Source organism: Phaseolus vulgaris, chromosome 6 (genome assembly GCF_051622355.1).
Source record: "Phaseolus vulgaris cultivar YP4 chromosome 6, ASM5162235v1, whole genome shotgun sequence".
In the NCBI taxonomy this organism is placed as follows: domain Eukaryota; kingdom Viridiplantae; phylum Streptophyta; class Magnoliopsida; order Fabales; family Fabaceae; genus Phaseolus; species Phaseolus vulgaris.
Genome location: NC_143503.1, coordinates 17419293 through 17430937, shown reverse-complemented (window position 1 = coordinate 17430937; position 11645 = coordinate 17419293). Strand labels below are relative to the sequence as shown.

General features: G+C 30.0%; 1 protein-coding gene across 1 annotated transcript; it reads left to right on the top strand.

The window, feature by feature from the left end:
• The first annotated feature begins 8480 nt into the window (after positions 1 to 8480).
• PSBP-1 (photosystem II subunit P-1) lies at positions 8481 to 11278 on the top strand. The gene is made up of 4 exons (XM_068638609.2): positions 8481 to 8769; positions 9864 to 10096; positions 10261 to 10311; positions 10757 to 11278. The coding sequence occupies exons 1-4, from the start codon at positions 8529 to 8531 to the stop codon at positions 11015 to 11017; spliced, it is 786 nt and encodes a 261-aa protein (XP_068494710.1). The 5' UTR covers positions 8481 to 8528; the 3' UTR covers positions 11018 to 11278.
• The last annotated feature ends 367 nt before the right edge of the window (positions 11279 to 11645 follow it).

Genomic DNA, 11645 nt, shown 5'->3' with positions numbered 1-11645 from the left:
TGGTTTGTATCAATATTTGACTTGTTTTCATATAGAAAGATTTTAAAATAAGTATAAAAAAGAATTGTTTGCAATCTATTTAAAATTATTTAAAAGAATTATTATTTATTTAATTTAAAACCATATCTTTAACTAGATGATGTAGTTAGTTATTAATATATATATATATTTGATCCACTCAACATAATTCTACCCGGAACTATAAATCAATCTCTAAATACCAAAACTACATTTAAGGAATTTGTCTTTTTCACTGTATCAGCGTAAAATGCATAAATTGTTAAGTTTTGGTGTTCAATTCATTAATTAAATACAACGTATGCAATGATTACCTTAAAATATTCCCCCACCTTCCAACATTTTATAAAACAATTATTACATTTATTTAGCTTACATACTTTTTATTTATAGATGTGTGAGATCAATTTTTTCCATGTCATTTTTTAAAAAAGAAAATAAGAAAAAATAAATTATTTTTTAATTCAAATTAGTTAAAATATAAGTTAGTTTATATTTGTCGCCCTTGCTCTCTTAAGGTCGAAATTCTTTGTAGTATTTGTTTGACCACCTTATATGTCCATATAGAAATTCTTCCTACAACAACAATATAATATAATTAAATCACGAAGCATCAAATTAAAAATTCTTAATAAAAAATATTATTACATTAAGAAATGTTTGTTACGTTATTATAATTTAGCATCCTAAGAAAATTAACTTAAAAGATTCGATGATATCAATGAATTAGATGATCTTGTTGACTTTATGCCATCACCTGGTAATAACTATTGCATCATGTGGCTTAATTCTGACTTATATGTTGAAATACTAAAGTCTAAATTACATTTGTTCTAATTTATAGTATTTTTGGGAAAATGGACATTTTTAATAATGTATACAAATAAGCTAATGATAATTCAGGATAAAAATTATAATTTAACCATGAATATAAAAAAATTTGATATTTGTCATTAAATTTTGTAAGATAATTTCATGTAATATTTAAATATCAACTTAATACTAAATTATATTTTTTTGAGGACCAAAGTTGAAATTCAAAAATGTAACTCATCACACTCTACAACGAACAAAACTCAATTTTAGTAATATTATATATACATTCATATACTAACCAAAAAGAATATAATTTATCCTTTTTCTTATCTTATTTTTAAAAAAAATCGACTAGTTTTTTATATTTTAAACCTTATTCAATTTGCCTTTAAATTAGTTTTAAATTAATATTTTTAATAACTTTAACATAATGATACCTTAATTTTTGACACAGTTTAATACTAATAAATTTTATTTGTGTAATAACGATAATTTGTGCAAGAAACATACTAGTAAGCGAGAGAAATTATTGTTCACTAATTTTTCGCTAATAAGCAAGGACTATCAAAAAGGTTTATCACTAAAAAAAATTAATTTTACCATAGATTTTTTAGAAGTGGTTATAAAAACCTCCATTAGTATATGGGATTTTTTAAACACATGATAAGTTTTTATAGTTTTCCCAAAAATAATAATTTTCTTTTTCTTTATTTTTTACTTTCCCCTATTATTGGTGGCATGGTACTTCTCATGTTTTATTTTTTCACATACTACAACTTCTTCACCTTTCTCAGATTTTTACACATTCTTTATTCGAAAGTTTAGCTCTCTCACATTTAAACATTTCTCAATCCTTGGAAAAATCATCTCACGTTCCTTCAGCTCTCTCATGTTCTTCCCTCCGTTTTTCCCTTCGTTCTTCTCTCTGAAGCTTCATTTCTCACTATGTTTTTGCCTAAAAAATCATCTTCTGCTTCTCCGTTCTTCCCTCTGAATTGAAGGTTCATTTCTCACTCTGCTTTTGTTATATTAGGTATTCATTTTCGTTTTTTCCTATTTGATTTTTCAAATTCTCCATTTTTCATTTCCAAAGCTGTGGTGCGTTTTGCACAACGTTCGTGCCTCAGGTTTTTCTCAAGGATCGAATACAACTCTTGGAACATTGTCTCTGATTAGTCTCAGGTACGATCTTTTCTCATTGTAATGATTTTTAGTTTTTTGGTTTGATAACGTGTTCTTTGAGCTTTTTTTTTTCTTATAAATGTCCTGGATATTTTTTTAAAATGTATGCATTTTGTTTTTAAGGGTATAAATGTGGATTGGAGTATAGGGAGACTATTTTTCGTAAGTTGCCACACTGTTATTATTATTAAGAATAAAGAACAATTCATTGAAGCCTACTCTGATGGCACTATACCTTGAAATAGTAGTTGGTATGGAACTATACCTTGAAATAGTAGTTGGTAGAGAAATAAGATTATCCCAAAAGAGACTAATTGTATGAGAGAATTAGCACATGTTTGACTTAGTTGGGGATCACTAAGTGCATTACACAACGAAGCTGATTATGGAACAACTGAAAGCATATTTGTAAGCATATTCGTTTTGTAGTTTGGTGGAGTTCTACTATGGTAATATACATTTATATAGGGGAACCATCCATGGATTCCAAACTTGACCTATGTATTTTGTTCAGAGTGTTTCAAATATGGACCTATCAGAGAAACGTTTCAATGTGGCTTTTTGGGCTGGCAGATGACATTTACAGCACCCAAATGATAGTGGACCTGCAGGTGACGCTATTGTGAAGTGTTCTTGGAAAGGTTTTTGGTGTGTAGAAGTGAAAGGGGTCTAGATAGATGTTGATGAACCTTGTGTGAAAGGATCTTGTGTTGCTATATAGTTTTGCATAATTATGCAGAAAACATGTCCTGGTTTTTCACTGAGCTCTATTTTTTTTCCTGCTTTTTTTTTTTGTCTCTGTTGCACCCTGTTTTAATCTGCAGTTTTTGGCCTTAGAAAAAGTTGTTTCTGTTTTGGTTAGGGTCACTATAGAGACTGTTTCAAACCGTCAGGAATAGCGGGAGTTTTCAAACCGCCAGGAATAGCGAGGGTTTTCAAACCGCCGGGAATAACAGAGGTTTTAAACCGCGAGAATAGCGGAAGTTTTAAACCACCGAGAATAACAGAGGTTTTCAAACCGCCGGTAATCAATTAGTAACACTGGATGTGCCAGGGAAAAAGCAAGCCGTAGGTAACACACTTAACGGGGGTTAAAACTGCCGGTAATACCAAATATAATTCCCGTTAAAAATAATTTCTTTTGTAGTGTATAGTTAATAACTAGAATTTGAGAAAATGTGTGTATTTATGTCATTATCATATGGTGACATTTGATTCTTTTAGTTAGGGAAAAAAAGTTTTTTTAATATCTGTCTAATAACAAGATAACTAGATATGTAAAAATGGGTTTGAATTAATGGATTGAGTTATATAACTTATGATTTAAGTTAGATCAAACTTTAAAAATAGTGATTAAATAAAAGTAGATTTTTTTGGTTTGGTTTGTCAATTTTTTTTTGTCTACTTTTATGGATATTTACTTTTGTTAACTAGACATATTATGAATGTGGGAGAGATTATTATAATTGTTTTAAGTAATACTTAGACCAAGAGACAAGATTTTATTATATATTCAAGTAAATTAATTTTAAATTATTCTTTCTCTTTTTCTTCAAACTTTCTGAATAGTTCTACAAGTTTGGAAATTGTTTTAGAAGAATTTGATAACGTTTTACAAGATCCACTAAAGGAGTTATCACCTTTAAGGAGGATCAAACATCAAATTGAGTTTATCTGTGATTCTTATTTGTCTAATAGGCCAATTTATAGAACTAATTCTAAAGAATCTAAAGAGATGTAAGAGCAAGTTGGGTGATTAATTAAGAAGGAATGATTGTAAGATAGCAAGAGTTCATGTGTCATTTCAATTATTCTTGTCCCTAAAAAGGATGATAGTTGGCCTACATGCATTTATTATTGTGTCATGACTAATATCACCATCAAATGTAGACACCCTACTCCTAGGCTTGATAACTTGCTTGATGAATTATACGAATCTTGCATATTTTCCAATATTGACTTGAAAAGAAAATATCATTAAATCACAATTAAAGAAGGTGATAAATGAAAAACCATTTTTAAGACAAAGTTTGGACTATATGAATGGTTAGTCGTGTCTTTTGACTTGAATAATGCTCCAAGTACATTCATGAGATTAATGCATCATGTGTTTCATTCCTTCATAGACAAGTTTGTTATGGTTTATTTTGATGATATTTTAATATACAACTTAACTATGGATGAACATGTGAAACATATAAAAAAATGTGCTTGAAACCTTTAGAAATGAGACACTTAATGCGAATAAGAAAAATTGAATCTTTAGTATGGATCGTGAAGTATTTATAGGGTTCGTTGTGATATCCAAGGGAGTTCAAGTGGATGAAGAAAATGTGACGAACTCCTACAAATATCATTGAAGTAAAAACTTTCATGGGTTGACTAATTAACTTAAATGATTTCTAAAATATTTTAGCACATTTACTGAACCTTTAAATGAAATACTGAAAAAAAAAAGGATGTTGTATTCATTTAGGGAAAACATCAAGAGAAATCCTTCCAAGAGCTTAAGCAACACTTTATACCAATTTTAGTAATTCCCAATTTCACCAAGTCATTTGAGATTGAATTTGACGCTTCCAATGTAGGCATTAGGGTTGTTCTCTTCAAGAAGGACATCTCATCCTACTTCAATGAAAAATTGAAAGGTAGACACATCAACTACTTTACCTATGATAAAGAGCTTTAAGCTTTGTTAGCACTTTACAAAATTGGCAACACTATCTTTTACCAAAGGAGGGTGTGATTCACAGTGATCATGGTCCTCTTAAGTATTTTGAAAATTCAATGTAAGCTTAATAAGAGACATACCAAGTGGGTGGACTACATTGAACAATTCTCATATGTGATCAAACATAAAAAAAAGAAAAACAAACATTGTATTTTATTCCCTTTCAAGAAGATATACCTTACTTAATACATTTGGAACAAAACTTTAATATTTTGATTAAATAAGATAGTTGTATCCAAAAGATTATGACTTCTCTAAAATATTTATTAGAGTGCTCAAAGGGATCACACAATGAATATTTTAACAAAGATTAATTTCTTTTTAAAGGTTAAAGACTTTATGTTCTCAAAGGGTATTTGAGAGATACACTCATAAAGGAAGCTCATGAGGGAGGATTAATTGGACATTTTAAGACTTTGAAAACCTTAGCTACATTGCATAAACATTTCTTTTGGCCACATATGAGAAAATATACTCGTTTTTTGTGAGAAATGTATAACATGTAAAAAGTTCAAGCCTAAGGTTCAACCCTATAAACTTTACATCCCTCTTCTGATCCCTTGTTTGCCTTAGATAAATATTTCAATTAATTTTGTATTTGGGCTTCCAAGGTTAAAAAATGGATAGAATTCAATATTTGTTGTAATTGACCAATTTTCTATAGTGGCCCATTATTCCATGTCATAAGGTTTATGATGCATGTCATATTGCAAATATCTTCTTTAAGGAAGTAGAATGCACGAACTTCCTAAATGTATAACTTTTGATAAAGTTCTTGAGCCACTTCTAAAGGACTCTATGAGGAAAATTAGGAACTAAACTCTTATTTTCTACAACTTGTCATCCCCAAATAGAAGTGGTTAGTAAAAAATTGTCTAAACTATTGATATGTTTAATTTCAAGGAATAAAAAAGAATGGGAAGAACACTTATCTCATATAAATTTTGAATATAATAGGATGGTTAACACCATAACTTATCATTCTCAATTGGAGGTTATATATGCATTAAATCATTAATACCTCTTAACCTTGCAAGTCTTCCAAATTATAACTCTATGTTGTGCAATGATAGATTTAAAAAATCACAATTTATTAAAGAATTGCATACTAAAATCAAAACACACACTAAGAAGAAGGTTGGTCGATATGCTAAAGATGTCAATTAGGAAAAAAAGGAAATCATCTTTGAACAAGGAGATTGAGTTGGTTTCACTTGAGAAAGGAAATATTTCCTTCTCAAAGGAAGTCCAAACTACAACTTGGGGTGATGGACCTTTCCAAGTACTAAAAGAGTAAACAAATGTATATGTGTTAGATCACCCATATGATTACTTTTAATGTGATTGATCTTAGTCCCTTTGATGTGTGTTTTACAAATTTGTGGACTAATTATCTCCAAAGACGGGGAAAATGATGAGTGTGATGTTGAGACCCTAGGCGATCTAACACTAGTAGACTTTTCAAGAGAGTTTTGATGATAACAAAATACTTACATGAATTATATTGATATGTATGCTATATATGTTTTTTGGTACATGAACCTTCGAACAAGTGTTTTGTGCTAGATGAAGTCTATCAGACCATCTAGTGGACATTTGCAGCAATAGACGGTCTAATGCTTGTTCTATTTTGTTTGTTTATAATATATAAAGTATCAAGTTGTAAAAATAAATATTTTATAGAATATAAAATCAATGGTACATATTTTAAATATATGTTAAACATTGCAAAACCTTCAATGAAGATAGAAAATTTGTCAACTACTATGTTAAATATGTAAAAGGAAACAAATTATATACGATTCACTCATGATACGATTATATGTTTTTAAATGACATTTGTTTTGAATTGTTTCCTTATCAAGGAAAGTCAGAATCGTAAAGCTTATACAAGATCAATTATTTTCTTATCAAGTTTCTAGACTAGCATACATCAAGGGATGCATAGAAGATTTCATAAAGTTGGCGGAAATGAAGCAAAGATCATATCTTAGCAAAAGAGATGCAATTCAGAAACTTATTTAAAGGAGTCAAAGGTAAAGAAGAAGAACACAACAATTATATACAAACTATACAATCTTCTAGCACTTGAGTTTCTAAGTGTTCTTTGTGGGTGAGCAAAAATATTTGTAATTCTTCAAGTTATAAGTTTTCTAGTGAGCTCATGTTGCCCCTCTTTTAAACTTGTTTCTTTTAGTGTTATGTGAGATATTAGGAGGAAACTAAGACATGATAACCAAAAGTACTTTGTGTACACAACCAAGAATGTCATCATTCAAAATACTTTAAATGTCATTGTTCAAAATTAGTTATCACTATATGAAATTTTCTTTACTTCATTATGGGTGTCCAACATTTTTATTTATTTTGTAATATAATATCTTATTATTTTTAATTTCACAAATTATATTAAATAAAAATATTAACTTAAAATTAAAATCAAAATCAAAATTTTCATTTTAAATTTCTCAAAAAAAAACAATAAACATTTTTAAATAAAAAAAACAGTTATTAAATAAACAAAATCATTTATTAAAAAACTAAAAATTTGCAAAGTAAGCTATTTAAAATAAATTATCAAAGCATGTTTGGAGACTGTATTTAAAAAGAATTATAAAAAAATTGAAATCTCGATTCTAAGGATAGTTTCTAAAAAAAAATGTTTAAGAAAACAACTATATTTAAACAAATTTATTAAATATAATTTTTAAAAACACTACTTGTTATTTTGAAGTATTGTTAGCAAGTACGCTTTATCCATATCTATAAAATATTTAAAATTTATCTATTTTAATAAAATTACGAAGGAATACACCAGTACTCTTGTATTTTCATAAATTATACTTACTTTTTCTATATTTTTTTTAATGGTGGTATCTTCTATTATGTTTAAGTTTAATGTTTTTAAGTTGATGAATATGTAATATAAAGAATGACTAGATGTAAAATTTTAAAAGTTTTGCATTATTTTCATAAATTACGATTTTGGATAAAAAAAAATTTACGAAAATGGATAAAACATCATATGCGTACAATTTTAGAATGAAAAGTCATAAATATCTCATATGACTTCATTGTAGGATGATATAACTTCACTTAAAATTAATTTTAAAAAATTGTCAGTATATTTAAAAAAGTGATACATTAACAATTTTGTTCCATATCTTTCTTGAGGTAAAGTTTCAAATTTTTTTTTTATAAAATAACAAATTTTGTTTTTTATATCATCAATTAGAGGTTGTACAGTGAAATAAGGTGAGAATATCATTGTTCTAATTTTTAGGAGTTTTTCCAATGTAAAATTATGAAGTATGACTTCTACTTTAAAATGGTCCACGTTATTTATGACTTCATAAAATTTTTTTACCAAAAATATGGTCATTTGCAAAATGATTTGCGGTGTGAAAAAACCCATTTCACCCAAACATTGAATTTACTGTTTACACTTGAGCATAACAAGAGTCTGTCAGAAGCATGCAACAGAAGTTCTAAGAGCTTTATAGGATTTTCTTTCATGATGTAAAAAGAGTTTCCTCTAGAGGGAAGAGAATACAATACCTAGCATGGTGCCACGTGTAACCAATGAGAACCCCCACTCCCTTATCCCACATCGCAAATCCAATCTAATGCTACCTCCAACCATTCACCTCAATATGCAATATCCACAACCAGCCACATTTTCACTGCCACGTCATCCTCCCACATCAAAACCACTTCCAACTCCACACATACTGTGATTCACATGCCAAAGAAACTGTGAAGATTTTGAGCTTTGAGCACAATGGCCTCCACCCAATGTTTCTTGCACCACCATGCCCTCACCAACCCTGCCAGAGCTTCACCACAGCGCCAAGTGCTGACCACCAAACCTAACCACATTGTCTGCAAGGCACAGAAGCAGGTTGTCCAAGAGCCTGATGCCACCACCCTTGTCTCTCGCCGGTTGGCCCTCACTGTGCTCATTGGTGCTGCTGCTGTTGGCTCCAAGGTGTCTCCTGCTGATGCAGCCTATGGGGAAGCTGGTATAATTTTACCCTTTTGTACCTCTTTGATTGCTAAGTTATTAGAATGTTTCAAGGATATTATTGATACAGGAGAGAAACGAAAATGAAATGAGTTTCTCAGTGTTCAAATTATAGTCAAGATATATATATATATAAGAAGTTTTTACAAATTTAGATATGTAAAGTTTTTACAAAATTCTCTCTAAACATACTTACCATACCTCATATCTTTGGAGTGATTACCATGCATGGCTCATAAACCTTCAACCTCAATCATGCAGAAAATTTCTGTCAAGTGTAGCTGATACAGTTGTAATTGTTGTTGTGGAATGCAATTTGACACAATGAGTTTAGCTTTGAGATCAAATTTACTCATTTGTTGTAGAGAGAGTTTCTTTAAGGGACCTGAATGGTGTTGTGTGATTCATATAGTCCAACTCACTTCAGTGGTGGATCTTGATATACTGAGGGTGTCAAAATTTTACAGGGTGCTGCAGACATTTATTGAACTAAATAGTCAATGAAGAATAGGAATAGAAATAGATCAGACAATAGGTTATACTTGAACTCTTAAGAAAATTTATTTAGTTAAAAAGGTCAAATTTTTGGCCAATCAAAACCTTTTAGGCCTAACAGATCTGTGTAGATTCAGACTTTGTTTTTTAACAAAAGTTTGGTCCAAAGTGTAACTTATTTCCACTCTTAATTAAGAAACCGGGTTTGAATACCTTTGCGTCTAATTGAAAAAGTTGTTTTATTGTAAAGAAAGTGTGCAGATTACTTTTGGATTTTGTGCATTGCCAATTATAGCTTGTTAGAGTTCAAAGATGAAAGAAATAAAGTGATGAGGACCAAACTGGGAAATTTGCATAGGTCTAAGAGTGGCTTTCTTATTGCCATTTGGCTTTGAACCATAAGCCCACTTAAACAAATTGCAGAAAGTATAAAGAAAGAGGTTGGTGAGGGTTAGAATATTTTTCTTATAACTTGATTACATAGAATTTCTGATATTATGTGAATGAACCAACTATCTCAAAAGACCCAAGAATAGTTTTTATCTAAAATATTTTGGGTATTCTGAAAATTAGAAATCACTATTGATTTTATTGCAGCCAATGTGTTTGGTAAGCCAAAGACAAACACAGACTTCCTTCCATACAATGGGAATGGATTCAAAATCTCAATTCCCTCAAAGTGGAACCCAAGCAAAGAGGTTGAGTACCCAGGCCAGGTTCTTAGATATGAAGATAATTTTGACACAACAAGCAATGTTTCTGTCATGGTCACTGCAACTGATAAGAAGTCTATCACTGACTATGGTTCACCTGAGGATTTTCTATCTAAGGTAAATTTATAACTTTTGGCTTGTTTTCTACTTCACAATTAAGGTTCATACTCCATATTATAACCAGTGTATGTATGCATGAAAATCTAAGTGAATTATGAAGTTTAAAGATAATGACAACAGTTGCTGGCTGAAATTCAAGACTTGAGTTTTCCTTTTTGCAGGTGGATTATTTGCTAGGGAAACAAGCCTTCTTTGGCCAAACTGACTCTGAGGTGATTCATTCATATTTTATGACTAGCCTTATGACATACATTTTTAACCTTACCATTGTCTGTTTTCCTTTTTACAATTTCTGTAAATGCAAACAAAATGTCTATAAGATACTAGTCTAGGAAATAAAAGTGAAAATATTCATTGGGAAAAAAATGTATGAAAACAAAAGAATTATATATTTGACATTTACTTCTATAATCCCTGCTAACTTTATTCAAATTTTGGTACATAAAACAAGATGAATGATTACAATTTAGAATTTATTTAGAATACACTGTGATCCAATCATAGATTGTCATGTACAGTAAACAGTGCAAAGTTTACACTGATGTGATTTTCAATTGGTTAACAGTGTAAAAATCTTTACACTTGTAGAGTTTGATCATCAATAATGCACCAAATATTGTTCAATTTGTTAACTGCTTCTGAACTATAATTTCTCAGGGTGGTTTTGATTCCAATGCTGTAGCAACTGCAAACATCTTGGAAAGTGCAACACCTGAAATTGATGGGAAAAAGTACTACAGTTTATCTGTTTTGACAAGGACAGCTGATGGAGATGAAGGTGGCAAGCACCAGCTGATTACAGCAACTGTGAAAGATGGCAAACTATACATCTGCAAGGCTCAAGCTGGAGATAAGAGGTGGTTTAAGGGAGCAAGAAGATTTGTGGAGAGCACTGCAAGTTCCTTCAGTGTTGCCTAAGAACATGGTGAATGTTCACTCTGCATGTAAATCATCTTGAAGGGGTGTGTATGTCTTAAATTATGTGGCCCCTTTTTGTCCACAAGTTTTATTATTTGAGGCAGTTGGTTGGAGTAAGAACTTTGATTCTTAAGTTTTCATGTCTTCTAAGGACTTGCCCTCCTCTCTTGTACCCTTCTTCTGGATTAAGCTTTTTAAATTGTTATAAGCCATATTAAGAAGCATCATGTTTATAAAAGGCTCAAGGGCCCTATTACAAAATGCTCCAACATCATTTATAATCAATATATGTTAATTTAATAAACTTAAACATAATAATCAAAGTGAATTATAACTTAAGCTCATTAAAACCTAAGTTTATTCAAAGTCATTTCACAAATCTAAGAAGTTATAAATCCACAGTAAATTAAGTAAAGTTTACTATAAATTAATCTAAAATGTACTAATGAAGAGTAAAACCCGGTTTAATATGACATCTCCCTTAAAGTGTTATAAAAATTAACAAAAATAAATTGTTTAAGATTTTCTAATGTACTGCATGTCTTAAAAGTCTAACTACTTTGTGTCGATAAAAAACTACAATGTGTAAAATTGTAATTATTTTACTAATGAATTCTTCAAAAGATAA

What these genes read in the sequence shown, in the direction of transcription:
- PSBP-1 (XM_068638609.2), top strand. Translation starts at nt 8,529, where the DNA reads ATGGCCTCCACCCAATGTTTCTTGCACCACCATGCCCTCACCAACCCT. An exon ending in TGCAGCCTATGGGGAAGCTG is followed by an intron (nt 8,770 to 9,863) that starts GTATAATTTTAC and finishes ATTTTATTGCAG; the next exon opens with CCAATGTGTTTGGTAAGCCA. An exon ending in CTGAGGATTTTCTATCTAAG is followed by an intron (nt 10,097 to 10,260) that starts GTAAATTTATAA and finishes TCCTTTTTGCAG; the next exon opens with GTGGATTATTTGCTAGGGAA.